The following is a 17,447-nucleotide window of genomic DNA, read 5'->3' as shown; positions in this document are numbered from 1 at the left end:
GAGGAGCCGGCGGCGGCCCCGGAGGCGGGCGGCGAGGAGGAGCTGGAGTGCCCGCTGTGCCTGGTGCGGCAGCCGGCCGAGAACGCGCCGCGGCTGCTGTCGTGCCCGCACCGGTCGTGCGGCGCCTGCCTGCGGCAGTACCTGCGCATCGAGATCACCGAGTCCCGCGTCAACATCTGCTGCCCCGAGTGCAGCGAGCGCCTCAACCCCGCCGACATCCGCCGCCTGCTCCGCGACTCCCCGCACCTCGTCGCCAAGTACGAGGAGTTCATGCTGCGCCGCTGCCTCGCCGCCGACCCCGACTGCCGCTGGTGCCCGGCCCCCGACTGCGGGTGAGTCCCGGGGCCCCTCGGGGAGGGCGAGGCCCCGGTGGGCTGCCGCCGCTGAGGCGCGCTTCTGCTGGCGCAGAGTCCAGCCTAAAGCCCTAATTGCAGGCTCTCGCTGACAGCCAGCCAGCAGCCTCTTCGGGACGCTAAGACATGGGCCTTCGGGACCAAAATGTCGCTCTTCAGCTCCAGGATTTGGCTTTGGGCATTGTGGAAGTGCGGGCAAGGCAGCTGTAAAGGGGCTTGAAGGGAGTTTTAGCTGAGCCCTCGTTGCCCCAGTTTAAAAGCGAGCTTTTCCTGCCAAACGGGGAGCGTGGGGTTGCCCTGGCTGCGCGTGTCGCTGCGGGCTGAGGCAGTCGGTGCGTAGGGACTCCCTGCAGTTTTCCCGTCTGGGGAAAGAAACGTAAGCAGTCACTTTTTCCTAGCGAGGATGTGAATACATGGCACATGGAGGAATGATGTTGACTCACTATCCATTGCCTAAGTGAGGAAATGTCTGTCTGTCCAGAAGTCAGTCCACCCAAGCCTGATGACTCTGTAGTTATCTGCTCTTTGCTTTCATTTTCTCTTTTCTTTTCCTCTAACTGAGCTCTGTTAGGTTTCTCTTTGCACATAAGCGAAAGCTGCTTGGAAAAGGGGTTTGCTTGAAACACTCAGAGACAGCGCTGCAAAGTTCAGCAAGAATACAGAAAGCTTAAATTGCGGTGCTGGGTAGTACGAACGCTAAAGGAAAGTCCGACCTAGTAGTCAGAGTGGAAAGCGTGGTGGGAGGATTGTGAAGATTTAATCAGAGCGTTGTAATAGCCTGCCTATGCAAATCAGTTAACCTGTCTCAGGTTACCCATTTCACAGCCCCTGAGCACTGCTGTATAAGGACTTGTTTCTGTAGAAGGCAATGTTAATAATGAACAACAGCTAGGTTAGTTTCTGAAACAAAATCACGTGCTAGATCTTGATGTTTTGATAGTGCTGGGGGTGTAAGATCAGGGAGATAGAGCAGGTTATGCTGCCCACAGAGTAATGCCAGAGGAATGCCTCCGTTTTCTGCTCTGTTAATCAGCTGGAGAAAATCTGGTTACTGTTTACTGAATTTCTGCTCTTTGGCTACTGTGATATTTATCTGTGTTCAGGGTAAGGTGTAAATGTCGCCTATGCAGCTGAGATTGCCTAGGTGGGAGAAGCTGGCCCCAGCACGGCCCGGAGGGCGTTGCCTCTTTGAGAGCAACCCAGCGTGAGTCTGATACAGCCGCTGCTTTGGTGGCTTTGGGCAGACCGGTGTCACATACGGCTCTTTGTGCAATCCGAAGCATCCTCTCTTGTTAGCCTGTTAGCGAGGCGAGCCGGTGGACGTACGCGGGCATCCTCCTCTGAGCCGCCCGGCAGGAGCCAAGAAGCGATCCTGGCTGTTGGTAACCGGGCAGCTCTGGTGGGTCGCTGCGGACCGGTACCATCAGTATGCCGGCAGCACTCGAACAAAGGCTGCTGGAGTCAGCCCTCCGGCAGCGGGAGAAATTAATCTCCCTTTTCATTCTTCCCAGCGATCTTGTTTAGTTGTGCTTATGTAAAGTCAGAGCATGAATTATTTACAGCGGGCTTTCCCTCTGTAGTAGTGGCAGAGGACCAAGCCGGATCGGGAGTGCTAGGGCTGGGGTGTGCCAGTGCTCAGCGGTTCTGCTGGGCGTCCCTGCACCGCTTCGGAGCTGGGGAGCGCAGCTCCAACGGCAGCGAGGGGCTTCTGGTGGACGGCGGGCGAAACCCCAGGCGTGTGGCATGCAGCATCCTGTGCCTTCCACATGCACTGCAGTCTTTCCTAAATGAAAGAGCTTCACTGTGCTGCTTGGGGAGGAGGAATACCGACACTGGAGCGTGTTGCCATGGAAACACTGGTCAATTGATGCACCATCAATCCTAATATGAATCATTTTCCATGTTTTGGGTTTTTTTTTTTTCTTGCTACAATCAGCTGATATTGCTGCCTGATGTATGTCACGCTGTATCTCTCCAAGAGGCTCGAGAGAATAACAGAACCTTTAAACAAAGCGAATCGTGTAGGCTGAGCTCAGTGAATGAGGCTGAAGGCAGCCGTGATGAGGCTCTGACTCCCTTGGAGCAACAGGAGGAGGGGCAGTGGGCAACTCTCGGCTGTCCGAGTAGAGGGGGCTGGAAGCAGTGCTCTGCCATTCCTCGGCCCTGCTGGGGTCTGGGGAAGACACTCGCTGTCATTGCTGCGTGGGGAAAAGTCAGAATTTCCTTTGGTCACAGTTGGGGTTGAGCCAGGAAGTAGCCGTTCAATGAAGCCATGTGTCAGAGGCCAGGTGAAGATGGAGGCATGTGTGAACTGTTCCAGTCCCGCACTGGCTAATTCTAGACACATCATGTGAACAGCTTTTTTCTAGTTGACCTTGAATTCAGAGATGTGTTATTTCTTCCCCTTATAGTGGAAAGGCGTGTAGATTTTTCCATGCACTTGTGGGCTTGCTCTTGGTATTTGTCATTTCAGCTCCAGGAATAAAATATAAATGATGAGGATTTTCATTTCTCTTAAGAGTTGCTTGAGCTGGCTAGAAAAACCCAAAGTCTCTATTGAGGATTAATTAAGAACATGAAGTTGCTTAATATATTATGCTGAACCATTCCTGACCCATTGTTAATACGATTTGAAATAGCCGTGTGTCGTAAAACAGCTGGTCAGGTGGAGCTTTTTTGCCGAGGGTAGGTCTGTGGCTGCATCACAGTGGCAAGGTGAGGATGCTTAGCTGGATCTTCACTAAACAACATGTGTAGGAGTCAATAAGGGTTTGAGTTTGTCCCTCCCCAGGATGTCTATATCCCGTCTCTCCTCCAACACTGGCTTCACATGCAAGGAGCATGCAGCTGTTGGTGCATGCGGAGACCCTGTGGTTGTGCCGCTCGGCGCAGGGACATTGTTTCTTTGGCAATTATGTTGTACCCAGGCAGGATGAAGTTGCTCAAACTCCCACGGGATATGAATCATTGTGGTATGACACATTCAGCGGTTCTCACGCTGCTGCCTCTGAGAAGAGGCAATACAACTAGAGCTACACAAGCTCTAAATATAAAACCTTAAAAAGGAGTTATTCTCCTCTGACCTGTAACAGAAATGCTAAAGGTGGTCAACAAAAATACCCTTTGTTGTCCTGATGTCACAGAACCGGAAGGTGCTTCTGGAACTGCTCTATTCAGCCCCTGCCAGTGGCAACGACCCCATCCTAGATGACTGTGAGTCGTCTTTCTTATAGCGGTGCTTGGTGGTGCTATTTAGGCTTCTGCGTGCGCATTTCCTTGGAGACGTAACAGTACTATCAGAAAAAGTGAGGCAGTTTAACATTCTGACCCTGCCTTCCTTCTCTTACTTCTTGCACTTTCAGTTCTTTTTACTTAAGTTTGGCCTTAATCCAGAAGCGGAGCTTTTTTTTCACTATTCTTAAAAAAAGGAAATTCTGTGGAAATCAACAAGAACTTGCATCTTGAAATAGGTGCACACTGAAACTCCCCTTGTTTCATTTGTTTAGAATCATTCGGTTGATGGAAGCGTCCAGTACCACTTCAGCTTTCCTAGGCCCCCTCTGGGCCATGTTTCATCCCTCCATAGGCCTGACTTTCCTCAGGAACTGGGGTGTGTGTGTTTAGCCACCGGTGCTTGCAAAGAGAAGCGTGAGCCTGAACCGGCTGGAAGAGCAGGCTGTTAGCGTGGCAAACTGGGCAAGACAAATCTAGTCTGTGTGAATTGACAGTGAGAACTCCCAGCAGTTACTGAGGGGAGAATTCAATATCGTAAGCTGTCTGTATAAAAGGTATCTGCCCCAAGTAACTTAATTAGCACTACTTAATTTCAGGGCCTGCAGTGAAAGACACAGGGCTGGAGAAAGCAAGAATTTATCTGGAGTGTAGGCCGCTATAGAGACAGCGATCAGAAATGCTGAGATGGAAGAGGCAGGCTGGCTGGCTGCTCTGGCTGACCTGCCCCTTGGTACCGTATTGCTGCAGCCTCCGGAGGGTAAAAGCGAGTATCATCCCGTCTAGCCTGTGAAACTCATTGCAGGAGACTGTTGAAACAGCTGGCTTAAATAGAACAGCTCAGAAAGTGATAGCCTCGCTTGCTGCCTCTAGGCAGATTGAATTAAAGGGATCGCTGGTCTGTGGCTTGGGGGAATAACCTTAGCCTCACCTGAGGCTGGAGAGAAGAACTGCGTTTTTGTTTGTGTATCTTGCAAGTCCATTGTAGGATTGCCCAACAGGTCAGGTGGATTGTGGTCTGGCATTGGAAGCAAACCAGTGCCAGAGGCAGCTCTGCCAAAACGGATGGCAAGGGTATTGTCACAGGCATCTACTTTTGCTAAGAACATCAGCAATATGCAGTGCCTTCATCAGGCTGCTGGTCTTAATAAAACCTGCTCTGGGGCTATATGTGTAATTTGTCAAAAAATAACACAACTCTCCTGAAAATGCTGCAGGGTTTGGAAGGGGTGCGTGGGCCATGACCTCTTGCTGAAATTCAGGTACATCTGGAGTGAGAGTCTGGTTGTCCATCAGTGGTTCTTGATGGTACTGGCAGCTGATGACCCTTGTGCATAGAGTTGTGTGTTCCTAAGATAACTTTCTGGTTTTTGCTAATTCATCTGGTGTCTTCTTTCTCCAGTTATGCAGTTATCGCCTATGGTTGTGCCAGCTGCCCCAAGCTGACCTGCGAGAGGGACGGTTGCCAGACAGAGTTCTGCTACCACTGCAAACAGATATGGCATCCCAACCAGACCTGCGATATGGCCCGCCAGCAAAGGGCACAGACGCTCCGAGTACGGACCAAGCACACATCAGGCCTCAGTTACGGACAGGAATCTGGGCCGGGTATGGATTCCTGCATTTCTGGTTACTCAGAGCTGCAGTTTTATGCCTGCAAAGCTGAGAAAGAGCCACCTGTTGTGCAGAGCTTCCTCCAATCAAAGGAGGGAGGTGTCAGTGCCCTGTGGGGAACACTGCCACATGGCACACATGAGGGTCTCCAGCAGCAGTGGGTGAGAACGGCTGTGAAGCTGAGAGTCATTTCCCCTTCTCACGTGTAAGAGAGCAAATCTGGTGGGCTCCTACAAGAAATCAGAATGTGAAACAGAACAGTTATAGGTGGCGACGTGCATTTGAGTCCTTCCTCAGCACTCAGTCTCTCCTCATCCGCCCCAGCTATGCTTGTGGCTGTTTTGATCTCAGATGTTCTCGTTTCTTGCTGATCTAAACTTTGAACAAATAGGCACTTTTAACCCTTGCAACTTCAACTCCAAGTCTGCCTGCTGCAGCAGGCAAAAGTAGCCTCGCCCAGTGTGGGGAGCCTTGCTCCATGCGCTGGTAGGTGTTAGTAATGTCAGCTGCAGGAAAAGTGCCAGCCCACAGACTCCTACACTGCCTGGTAGGAGCTGCTGTGTCTACTGACTTGACATTCTTTAAAAATAGCTGAATTATTTTGGAAGTGGGCAGTAAGGCCATTTCATAAAGTCCCTCCCCACCCCCAAATAAAACATATTACTTCTCCTGCATGTCAGGAATGAAGATGTTAATATGCTTACTCAGAAAGCAGCTACCGTGAGCAGTTCAAAGGTGGCTCAGCTGTACATCAAGGTTCAACGTGCCTCTGTTAGAGGGCCCTGATAACAGACAGCATAGACACTGCCATAGGCTGTGCTACAAACCAGCAAGCGAAAAAGTAGTCTCTGAGCTTTTCACCCTGTCAAAGGAGATCCCTGCCAGGGAGGGCTTAGAGCTTAGCCACTGGAAGGGAGATTCTTGAGACAGTGGTTTTTCCCCACCCCGTCCTCGCTGAATTCAATGCAATGATTAATAAGGTGCGAGCTGGTCTCTCAGCAGCTGGATTTCATATTGTCGAGGGTTATAGACTCTGCCAACAAAGCCCTGGACTGCACAGACAGCCATTGCATAACTGTGATCAGATGACACTTGAATTAAAGAAGAGATGAAGGACCCTTTTTCCTATTCTGCCAGCAGCAAATTGGGGTCTACGCAGCATGTGCACCAGACTCTCGTGTGCGGCTGCAGGCTCATTTCCCCCTGCTGTAGGCTGCTTTTGAAGGCCAGGTTCAGAGTTTTTCTGAGGCCTTGTTCTCCCAATTGTTCTGTCGTTCTTGGCCCGTGAATCACCTTAGTGGAGCAATTTAATAATGGTTCTTGCTGACACTGTTGTCTTGGCTAGCACAGGGCAGGTATAACTTGTTCCCAACATTTAAGCATGTTCTGAAATAGATCCCATTCAAGCCCAGAATAAGCTTTTAAAATGACTGTTGTTCTCAGTCTCTGCTGTCCAGGCAAATAGCTTTGGTAGGATCTGGCTCTTCAGTATTATCTTCTTGCTCTGAAGATAAACTAAAGACAGAACCAGCTGGTTGTATCCATCCCCACTTCATCTTTGATTAGCGAAGGTGATCAGCCTGCACAGAAGACAAGGGTTTCTCAACATAATGAGAACCCCCTCACCGGTTATTGACACCCCCAGCACGCAGAGTCCAACTCAATCCCTTCCTTTCTTCCCATAGCGGATGACATCAAACCGTGTCCACGTTGCAGTGCTTATATCATTAAGATGAACGATGGGAGCTGTAACCACATGACCTGCGCAGTGTGTGGCTGTGAGTTCTGCTGGCTGTGTATGAAGGAGATCTCAGATCTGCATTACCTCAGGTGGGAAGGAAAGCAACACATGTGGGTTCCTGTCGCTGTGGTAGCACCCACTTCTCTAAGGCCGTTGGGGGGAGTTCGATTGCATGCACTTGCCTTTCATCCTCTTGCCTCTCCAGAATCAGTCAGCAGAACTTTCTTCTTTCTGACCTAAAGATTTGAACTTTCTTCCTGCATTAAAGTAAGGAGCCTCTTCCACACCAGGAAAGGCTCAATTGCCTGATAAAATTGCATGTGAGAGCTCTTAACATACTGGATATTAAACATAGTCCCAGTCGTGTGATTATCACCTTGATGAGCAAATTAATCTTGGTGGAGAAGAAGAGGGGACCTTTTTTGCATGTTGCCTACCCGTTTCCTAAGTTTTGTTTTTTGTTTGTGTGGATGTTGAACTTGGAGTTCTTGGGAACACTTAGGAATTGTGGAGTTCTGTGCGTTTTTAACATGTAACTTTTCTCCTTCCATTACAGCCCCTCTGGCTGTACATTCTGGGGCAAAAAGCCATGGAGCCGTAAAAAGAAGATTCTCTGGCAGCTGGGCACATTGATCGGAGCTCCTGTAGGCATCTCTCTCATTGCCGGCATTGCCATTCCTGCTATGGTCATTGGCATCCCCGTGTATGTCGGAAGAAAGGTAAGTTTGGAGAGTGCAAGACTGGAACTAGGGAGTGTGCTGCTTGCATCATTCTCTGTAGCCAAGGCATCTGCCCAGAAATTTAGCCCTGATATGAAGGGTGGATCTTTTCATAAAACTGAAATTCAGTTGTCTCTTCTAGAGCTTGTGTTATCTCTTGAGCTTTGTACGGGGAGAGGGAAGGTGGTGGCTGATAGCCCTTCAGACTGAAGTCCTCTCAAATAAATATCGTGTTACTATTGTGCCTCCACATTGAAGCAGGAGCACCCAGGGAGAGCCCTGGCCCCTTTTGGCACAGCCTATGACAGGGCTTCTAAGGGACAGTGGCTGGACCCTGGCCATCACACCTTGCCTAGCATAAGTCACTGATGTGTTTTGATGCTGACCCGCTGCCAGGCTGTTGGCTGGTTCCAGCTGCCCTGAACTGCATGATGTTGCGTGTCTGTGCTGATAAGGAGGCAATGAGAGGGAGGAAATGGCATGTCAGTGCTCTGTTCGTAGCTTCTTCTTTTTCTTAAACACAGAGCTACCTGCCAGATCTGATCTGTGAAGAGATCTGTGGTCAGGGTGAGGTTCTTCATAGGCTAATGCAGCTGACAGGGCTGTAAAATCATAAGCTTATTAATATCTTCTGCTGGTGTTTGTTCCTGGCCAGGCTGTGTTCTCACCTGGTGCTTCTCTTTCCCTCAGATCCACAGTAGGTATGAGGGAAAGAAAACATCTAAGCACAAGAGGAACTTGGCCATTACTGGTGGTGTCACCTTGTCTGTCATTGCCTCCCCGGTCATTGCTGCGGTCAGCGTTGGTAAGTTGGTACTGTTCATTTCCCTTCCGTGGGCCAGTAGTCACAGAGACAAATGACTAGCTGAGCCCTGTGAGGGGTGGCCAAAGGGCAGTTTGCAGACTTCTCCTCTGTGCTTTCCTGGCCACTTCCTTCCATTTCACATGCAGGCTGCACAGCCTCGTGTGCTAGAATTGGTCTGGAGCCCTGCAAAGGGCTGTCTAGAGCACTGGTCACCCGTGCCACAGCCTGCAGTGGAGTCCCTTGACGTATCTTTCTCTTACCCATGGGCTGGTTTGGTGGCTGATGCCTTGGGGCTTCACCTGAGGCTGTCTGTGCTCTCAGGGTTCCCTCGTCCTGCACTGTAGCAGTACAAACCAAGGGTTCCTCTGCTGGTGGATTCTAGGATCCTTTTGTGTTAAAGGCAGCATAAACACGACTTTGGGGTAGGGACTCTTTCCAGTGTCCTCTCTGCCTGGCCAGCACAACTCAGCCTTAAGCTCCTCTTGATTCAGTGCATCCTCTTCTCTAGGTATTGGAGTCCCCATCATGCTGGCTTACGTGTATGGTGTTGTGCCGATCTCTCTGTGCCGAGGCGGTGGCTGCGGAGTTAGCACGGCCAATGGAAAGGGTGTGAAGATAGAGTTTGATGAAGATGATGGACCAATCACAGGTAATGTGATAACTGGTGAAGGGGATAAAGCAAGACCCTATCATTGCTTCTTGTAATGAAATGGTAGGAGCCTTATGTTTCCCAAATCTGAACATCTGTTTTTTAGTCTTTACTTGGGTTTGGCTAGAAGCAGTGATCCACTTCAGTCTTCTGCTGGTGATCAGCTGTGTAGCTCTTGCAGCAAAATCTCAGCTCTTCCTTTGGCTGCTGGAAGCAGGGAGAGAGTCTGAGATGAGAAACACGCTGCCTGGTGTCTGATCCGCAGCTCTGCCGGTGCCATCACAGCCGAACAGTTTCTCTGATACACTTGCTGTTCTTTCCCTCAGTGGCTGATGCCTGGCGAGCCCTGAAGAACCCCAGCATTGGCGAAAGCAGCATTGAGGGGCTGACCAGTGTGCTGAGCACCAGCGGGAGCCCCACCGATGGGCTCAGCGTGATGCAGGGCAACTACAGTGAGACAGCCAGCTTCGCCGCCCTCTCGGGCGGTACCCTGAGTGGTGGTGTCCTCTCCGGAGGCAAGGGGAAGTACAGCAGGTAACTGAACTGATAGTCACAGCAAGAAAGGGGTAAAGGATCCCAAAGCCCGTACTAACAGGACAGGCTTAGTTTGGGCATTTGTTTGGGAGCGTGGGTGACCCTCTGTGTGCTCAGGCATCCTGTTCTGTCCTAGTATTTTCACTTCTTGGTTTGTGACAGACCAGGCTACTTCTGGAGTCAGTGTTAGGCTGCTTCTTGCAAAGAGGACAAAGATGTAGAAACAAGTTTCTATTCCTACTGAGCTCCTTGAAAGTGGGAAGCTGATGCTGGGAACAGCACAGAGATGCCTGCGTGGCCTGCTTAAAGTTCTTCCAGTCCTCTGATCCCAGCCGAGAGGTTTAAATGCTTCCTGTTCCCTAGTGGCCTATAGCAAGCAGGGTTGCTGCTTTCCAAGTCAGGAGGTTACACCACAGTTTTCCTCCAAACTTGCCTGTGAGTCAGTCTGCTGGGTAATTAGAGACACGTGTTGATCTAGCAGCCAGGATATAATCATGACTCTGTGCTAGATCTGTGGAAATCTGTTCTTCGCAGAAATTGCATGAGTCATAAATATAAACACAACTTCACCTTCGTCATGGAAAACAGAATGGGTTTACCTAAATGGAGCCAAGAATGAGACTAAATGAAGAGATCCATTGGAGTTAAACTCCTTGGTGCCAAGCTGGTCCAGCACAGAGGGCTACCTGGCTTCCCACAGCAAACAGCGACTGTTTGGTGCCCTCAGGGACCAGCCAAGTCATTTCTGAGCAATTCTCTTCTTTCCCGCAGGCTGGAAGTGCAGGCAGATGTCCAGAAGGAGATTTTCCCCAAAGACTCAGTTAGCTTGGGGGCTATCAGTGACAACGCCAGCACTCGAGCCATGGCTGGCTCCATCATCAGCTCCTACAACCCCCAGGACAGGTAGGACATGCAATGGTGAGGAGAGTGGTGTGGGTCCTGGAAAAATCTCTACTCTGTGACGTGCCGCTGTAGGGGGTGAGATGATTGTAGGTGCGCCGGCCTGCTCTTAGTAGCTGGCAGGTGGAGTGATCCTTTTTCTCACACAGAAGGAGGACTGGGACTGTTTGGAAGCAGCCTCCACATGTAATGCAGAGGCTGAGAAAGGGATCTGATGTCCAGGAGTCTTGAGGTCTGTTCCCAGCTTCTCACAGGCTCTCTGGTGCTTTCCCAGTTCATTTCCTGGCTCACAGTATGGGGATAATCATCTTGGCTGTCATTAAGAGGAATTCAAGGAGAGCAGGAATCTTCTTGTTCCCCAGATGCCGTGGGGTGATAAGCAGCATCTTGCTCATGTCTGTGCAACGTGCTCCTGGTACAGCGGTGCAGTGCCAGGTGGTGACCCTAGCCAGTCCCCCAGTAACTGTACCTGGTGACACGGTGGTGCTTGTTTCTGCAGGGAGTGCAATAACATGGAGATCCAGGTGGACATCGAAGCCAAACCAAGTCACTACCAGCTGGCCAGTGGCAGCAGTACAGAGGATTCTCTGCATGTCCACACCCAAATGGCAGAGAATGAGGAAGAGGAGGAGGAAGAGGAAGAGGATGGTGAGCAGGAGCAGATGTGCAAACACCAAAGCTGTGAGCAAAAGGACTGCATTGCCAGCAAAACCTGGGACATCACCCTGGCCCAGCCTGAGAGCATACGGAGCGACCTGGAGAGCTCCGACAGTCAGTCGGACGACGTACCAGACATTACCTCGGACGAATGCGACTCCCCCCACTCTCAGACTGCAGCAGCCTGCCCAGAGACCCCCAAAGCTAGAGGTGCCGAGAGCCCAAGTGCCCACCTGAGCCACTGTGCCCAAGCAGAGGGGTACAGGCTAGAGGAAATAGTCAAACTGGAATGCATCGAGGCCAGAGTATGAAGTGGCTTCCTGCTGAGAAGCACACACGCTGTCATTGCATCTTTCGGGGCAGGGTTGTGTCCATGTTGGCTTCTGTTTGCAGTTCTCCAGCTGGCTCCCCAGCCTCGCCTTGGGGAGTTGCTCTTTTGTACATGACAAAAGAAAAAACTTCCCCCACCCTCTTTTTGTTTTAATTTATTGGTTCAAGCGCTTGATAGTGCTCTGTGAGGTGTGTAAGAGTGTAAATATGTACGTGTGTCTGTATGTCTGCAAACATCCTAAAGGACTGTTTGAATAAAGACTCTGGTTGTCATTCGACTCGCATCCAGCTCATCCTTTCCAAAGATGTATGGTGAAACCCTCTCCCTCCCTGGCTGCCTCTGCCCATTGCTCCAGTGTCTGTAATGACTGTCCTAGCCAACGGCATCGCTTAGGGGAAATGGCTGCATCTCCTCTTTCGCCTCTAGAAAGTGGGGTGTGACAGCCTTGTTCTCCTGGCAGGGACAGGGCTGCCACCATGGCTGGACCTGCCTTGTCCTGGGGCGGTAACGTCTCTTCTCGCACTGCCCTGTGCAGCAGGGCTGTGCACAGGTTAAAAGAGAGGAAGGACGGGGCTAACCACGTGCTGCCAGCCCTGCTCGTCGTGAGTGAGGGATCGGAGGAGGCCTACGGACGGGACCTTGGGGAGAGGTGAGTGTAAAGTCTTTGCGCCCTCTGCCTGAGCCACCTGGCGTGGTGAGAGGCCGGCGTGCATGGCAAGAGGCACGGCGTTTTGGCCGTGAGCCAGGCCCTTTCCTAGAGCAATCCCCGGAGCCCAGACCGGTGCTGCTGTCCCTGTAATTAAAACGTTGGCGCCTCGTGCCTGYGATGCACTTTGCAGAACATCACTTAGCAAGGATCTCCTGAGAGTGAGGAAGGGCCACCCTGAAAGCAGCCCCTAGGACAAACTGGGCTGAGCTGGGGATGCCCCAAGCAGGCTCCTCTTAGTCACCTTTTGGGAAAGTCCATGTCAGTCCTGACCCCTCTCCTTTCCCCTCTGTCTGCAGGTCGATCCCCGGTACCTGAAGATGCTCGGCTCTGCCCGGGCAGGCTGGCAGGAACCCACCCTGAGGGGATGGTCCCTCCCCGACTTGGATCTGGCAGGGTGCGAGGCCTCTCCTGTAATGGACATCCCCATGGAGGTAGGGGTGGCAGCACCCTGGGAGCCCCACGTAGGGCTCAGAGCCGGCACCCATCCTGCTGTGGGAGTCGGGATGAGCAGGGATGCTCCACGGCCAGGGCAGGCCCTTCACCGGGTGAAACCCTGCCCTGATGCAGCAGCAGATGCTTGCGGTGGACACGGTGCTTCCCAGGTAAGGGCTGGGAATGGCGCACAGGGTTGGGTGCAGGATGCGGCTAGGTGGGCCTGCCCCACGGGGTGCAGAGCTCCCAACCACGGAACGGAGGTCCGCTTGGCATGGTACAGCACACCAGCATGACATGGCACACTGGCACGGCACAACAGCATGGCACAGCGCGGGGACAGGGACGGGGCTGTGCTTCCCCTCCGTAGAGGCAGGCGAAGGTGGCATTTTCCAGGGAGCAGGTCCGACAGGAAGCGACGCTGGTGCCAGCCCACCATGCCGGCCAGGGCAAGGAGGGGGAAATCAAACCCTCGGAGAATGAGAGCAGCTCCAGGGTGGCCATGCCCCGCTCCCACCTGGCCGTCCCCGGCAAACTGCGGCTGAAGGGGCTGGTCACGTACCTGGGCTGCCAGCGGCCACGACTGCATTGCGTCACGTCTCACCAGGGCGTCCCTTCCTGCCCTGCCCCCCTGCTGGGACGGGGCATCTCCTCCTCCAGGGCTGCCCCCAAAGCCCCATCCCTGTCCTCAGCGTGGGGATGCCTCAGCTCTCCTGTACTCACCACCTCTCTGGCCACCTCGACCCCAGCAGCCACCAAAGGCTCCTCATGAAGACAGGCCTCATCCTCACTGTCATCAGGCACCTCAACTTCATTGCTGGGGCCTTCATCCATGGCATCATCCTCTGTTTCATGGCCAACCCCCAGGACACCACCTCCCTGCAGTACTTGGTCTCCAACTTGGTTGTCTCTGCACTGCTAGTACCGCAGGGCACAGGTGCACAGGAGGATGCAGGGGTGGACGCGGTGGGGACACAGGGTGGATGCAGGATGGACATGGTGTGGATGGGGATGGATGCAGGGTGTGCACACGTTGGACACGGCGTGGATGGGGATGGACGCAGGGTGTGCACACGTTGGACACGGCGTGGATGGGGATGGACGCAGGGTGTGCACGCGTTGGACACGGCGTGGATGCTGGGCGCAGCCTGGGCTCGCTGTCCTGCCTGCTGGGGCTGTCCCTCTCCACCGGGCTCGTGCTGGGCAGCTGGTGCCAGGTGCTGCTGGCCCCCTGCACCTTCACCGACATGACCTTCATCCAGGCTGCCCACGAGTGCCCCTTCCATCCCCCCCCCCCCCCCCGTGTCTATGTGAGTCCTCAGCAGCCGTGCCAGCCCCAAGGCTGAGCGGGACACGTGCAGGGAGGGTGCAGGAGGCCTGATGCCCCCCGTCCCCACAGAGCTCCTTGCTGTCCCTCTGGACCTTCTCCCTCATGCTCGACTTGGTGCAGATCGTCTTCAGCATCCGCTGCCTCCTGCTCTCCCTCAGCATCCTCCGCCCTGGCCACTGCTGCCGTGGGATGCACCAGAAAAAGGAGACGCTGGCACCGTCCCCTCGTGGCTCACCCCTGCCCCACGCAGCCCCACGAGCGGCTCGCAGGTGCCTGGTCTCAGCGCCCCAGCTCAGCACCCTGGGCTTGGCCCAGACCTGCTCCCACGGCACCAGACCTGGCTCCAGCCCTCGGCTGCCACGAGGTTACGCCAAAAATCCCTGTCCTCAGTTCTCTGTCCCGGCCGCGGTGCCCCGACCCTCCCTGCTGCGCCCCAGCACCCACACGGCCCCACAGAGGCACCCAGCCTCCCCTCAGCCCGGCTTTTGGGTGGACACACATCCCCCGGGTGCTGCCCACCACCCGCCGTGCAGCACGAGCCCATCCCCACGGCCTCAGGCCACCTGCAGCTGCGGCAAGGGGGGAGAACGGGCCCGAGCTGGACTTTCCCCTCGGCATTGATGGTCCCTTTCCCACCAGCGGCTGCACTGAGACAAATTTTATTCTGCAGGTGTTAAAAGACCGGACGCGCGCCCCTTCCCCGCCGGCACGGCCCGGGCAGGGCGCGCGGGGCCGGGGCAGCGTGTGCATGCGTGCAGGGGTGCGGGGTGCGCGGCGGGGGCCGCGGGGGGGGGCTCAGAGCTGCGCGGCCCCGCTGGGGTCGCACTGCAGCAGGCGCACGATGGACGGGTCGCTCTTGGCACCTTTGATGAACTCCTCCAGCGACAGCTTCCCTGCGGGGAGGACGCGGGGCTCAGCGCTCCGGAGCGAGCGCCCCGCGGACCCGCTGCCCCGGACGGCCCCGGACACGGGGGCCCCCCCAGCCCCTGCTCCAGCCCCGGCTGCCGGGCTCCCCCCAGCCCACCCCGGCGGACGCACGGCATTTAATCAGCATGTGAGCAGCTCCTCCTAAGACCCCGGATTTAGCCATGAGACCTTTGCCTTAATCCCCTCCATCTCCTCTCATTTACCGTCGTTATTAGTATCCATCTGGCGGAAGATTTTTTCCGTTCGTTTCTCTGGAGTCGATTCATCTTCGGGCATCTTCATCACGGACGAGACCATTTTGTAGATGGCCTGGGGGAGAGGGAGACGGGGGTGAGCGCAGGCTCGCGGCCGGCGGATCCGGCTCCCGCCGCGCCGGGAAGGACACGCGGCTGCCAGCCCGGTGCCATCCGGAGAGCGGCAGGACAGAGCGGGTCCAGGGTTCGCTCCAGGGGGAGCAGGGCGGCGTTTCGGACCCAAACCAGCAATGGGGGGGATTAACTCCCAGCCCATCGGGGAATTTGGGGTCCAAGGAGGGGCCGGCCACCATCCCACCGCGGCGGGACCCGACGGGCTCTGCTGAGGGCCGCGAGCAGGGCGAGGGAGGCCGGGTACCTGCACGATCTCCAGCATCTCCTCCCGGCTGATGTAGCCGTTGCCGTCCAGGTCGTACATGCTGAAGGCCCACATGAGCTTCTGCTCCAGCTTGCCGCGGGAGGTGACGCTCAGGGCGATGATGAACTCTCGGAAGTCGATGGTGCCGTCGCCGTTGGTGTCGAAGGTGCGGAAGACGTGCTCGGCGAACTTGGAGGCGTCGCCGTAGGGGAAGAAGTTGGCGTAGATCTTCTTGAACTCCTCCACGTTGAGGATGCCGGAGGGACAGTCCTTGAGGAACCCCTTGTACCAGCCCTGCAGCTCCAGGTCGGAGAACTCGGTGTTCTCCCGCAGGTCCTGGAGCATCTCCGGGCGCAGCTTGCTGTTCTGCTTCCCCATGCCGCCCTGGGCGCCGCGGGCTGCCCCGCCGGAGACGCGCGCTGGCGGCGGCAGGCTCCTGGCCGAGCTCCCGGGGGGTTTCTCCGCGCTACAGGAGAGGAGAGACAGGAGCCAGCGCTCCCCGGCAGCCCCCGGACACCAGGGCGGACGCGGCCGGCGATGCGGCCCCCTCCATCCCCGCCGTCCTCTCTGCGCCGCCGGGGCCGGGCCTGGGGACAACCCAGCGCCAGGCAGCGACAGCCCCCTCTCATTTGCATAATAGCCCCTTACAGCTAATTTGCATAATATATAGGAGAGATATAGCGCGCAGCAGGGGGGGCAGAGCCTCCTGGGGGAGCTGGGAAGTGGAGCCGGGTCAGGGTTGGGCCCTGGGTGTGCAGAGCCCTGGCCTGGCTGGATGTCCGGCTCCGGCCCGGGACTCGGATCTGGGGCAGCTCCCTTGGAGGGAGGGTTCTCGGCGGCTCCTCCAGCTGCCTCCCTTAATATTCGATGTCTCGGGCTGGTGCTGGAGCCCCGGGGAGAGCCGGGGGCTGCAGGTCTCTGCTCGTGGCCGGGTGCCCCCTCCCCACCCTGGGGTGCCCCAGCCCCTCGGGGCCCCATCCCGCCGTGACACCCCCCGAGGAGGGCAGAGGGGCCGGGAGGAGAGTGGGGTGCGTGAGCAGCGTCTGGACACAGCCCCGGGTGCCCCTGCTCCCTGGGCACGCTGGGGACCCTGGAGTGACCTTGGCTGGCCTCCCCCCACCCCACGGCTGTGTCCAGGCCCCTGCCGAGAGCAGGCAGGGCTCGGGGGGCTGCAGCCCCTTTGCATGGGGGTCTTCAGTGTCCAGAGCACCCACAGTCTCCCCCAAAGTATGGAGTGGCTGCCTGGAGCACCCCCGGACACCCCTTTCCTTGGGATTGCAGTGCAGACAGGACTCCCCATGGGGAGGAGCCCGTCAGGGCTGGGACCCCCCCAGGAGCAGGGCTGGGACCCTGCAGCCAAGGGGGCTGGGACCCTGCAGGGATCAGGCTTGGGATCCTGCAGCCAAAGGAGCTGGGACCCCGCAGGGAGCAGGGCTGGGACCCCACAGCTGAGGGGGCCGGGATCCCGCAGGGAGCAGGGCCGGGCTCTCTCCATTCCTCCCCCCCGGCCCCCCCCAGCTCCATCCTCGCTCCAGCAGCCCGGGGGAGGATTTGCACCTCCCCACCCGGTTCAGGGCCCCCGCCCAGGGCCCCCGGGGCTGGCGCGGTCCCCAGTGCCCCCGCCCGGGGCCGGGGGGGGCCAACCCCCCCCCCCAGGGCTGGTGGCAGGCAGCTCCAGGAGCGGAGAAGGGGGGGGACCAGGCGGAACGGGCTGTCTGGGGTGTGCGGAGAGGCTGCAAGGGATCCCCCAAAACGGGCACCTCCGGGGAGAGGGGTGCCGGGGACCCCCAGGAAAGCCCCACCCGGGGGGAGGGGGTACAGGGGACCCACCCCAAAACAGGCACCCCCGGAGGGGGGTTGTAGAGCCCCCCCCCCAAGGAAAGATGCCCCGCGGGATGGGGGG

At 56.0% G+C, this 17,447-nt stretch overlaps 3 protein-coding genes across 3 annotated transcripts in view; 2 read left to right on the top strand and 1 right to left on the bottom strand.

The window, feature by feature from the left end:
• Nucleotides 1-11,811, top strand: part of RNF19B (ring finger protein 19B) — a 16,354-nt gene extending 4,543 nt beyond the window's left edge. Inside the window, exons 2-10 of the mRNA XM_026086087.1 lie at nt 4-332; nt 4,987-5,192; nt 6,884-7,028; nt 7,496-7,658; nt 8,349-8,463; nt 8,972-9,112; nt 9,439-9,646; nt 10,418-10,549; nt 11,046-11,811. Of these exons, the coding sequence (XP_025941872.1) occupies nt 4-332; nt 4,987-5,192; nt 6,884-7,028; nt 7,496-7,658; nt 8,349-8,463; nt 8,972-9,112; nt 9,439-9,646; nt 10,418-10,549; nt 11,046-11,514 (1,908 nt within the window). The 3' untranslated portion in view covers nt 11,515-11,811. The remainder of the gene's footprint in view (nt 1-3; nt 333-4,986; nt 5,193-6,883; nt 7,029-7,495; nt 7,659-8,348; nt 8,464-8,971; nt 9,113-9,438; nt 9,647-10,417; nt 10,550-11,045) is intronic.
• A 1,563-nt stretch (nt 11,812-13,374) lies between these two features.
• Nucleotides 13,375-14,656, top strand: TMEM54 (transmembrane protein 54). Its single transcript, XM_026086086.1, has 4 exons — nt 13,375-13,697; nt 13,823-13,985; nt 14,075-14,218; nt 14,645-14,656. Exons 1-4 carry the CDS (start codon nt 13,375-13,377, stop codon nt 14,654-14,656), a joined length of 642 nt encoding a protein of 213 aa, XP_025941871.1.
• A 144-nt stretch (nt 14,657-14,800) lies between these two features.
• On the bottom strand, nt 14,801-15,922 carry HPCA (hippocalcin). Its single transcript, XM_026085989.1, has 3 exons — nt 15,545-15,922; nt 15,136-15,241; nt 14,801-14,898 (listed from the first exon to the last, which is right to left on the bottom strand). Exons 1-3 carry the CDS (start codon nt 15,920-15,922, stop codon nt 14,801-14,803), a joined length of 582 nt encoding a protein of 193 aa, XP_025941774.1.
• Nucleotides 15,923-17,447: the final 1,525 nt, after the last annotated feature.

The sequence above is a fragment of the Apteryx rowi genome, unplaced genomic scaffold, assembly GCF_003343035.1.
Source record: "Apteryx rowi isolate R43461 unplaced genomic scaffold, aptRow1 scaffold_68, whole genome shotgun sequence".
Taxonomy (NCBI): domain Eukaryota; kingdom Metazoa; phylum Chordata; class Aves; order Apterygiformes; family Apterygidae; genus Apteryx; species Apteryx rowi.
The sequence above is the reverse complement of the archived record's forward strand: the minus strand, read 5'-3'. Positions and strand labels throughout refer to the sequence as shown.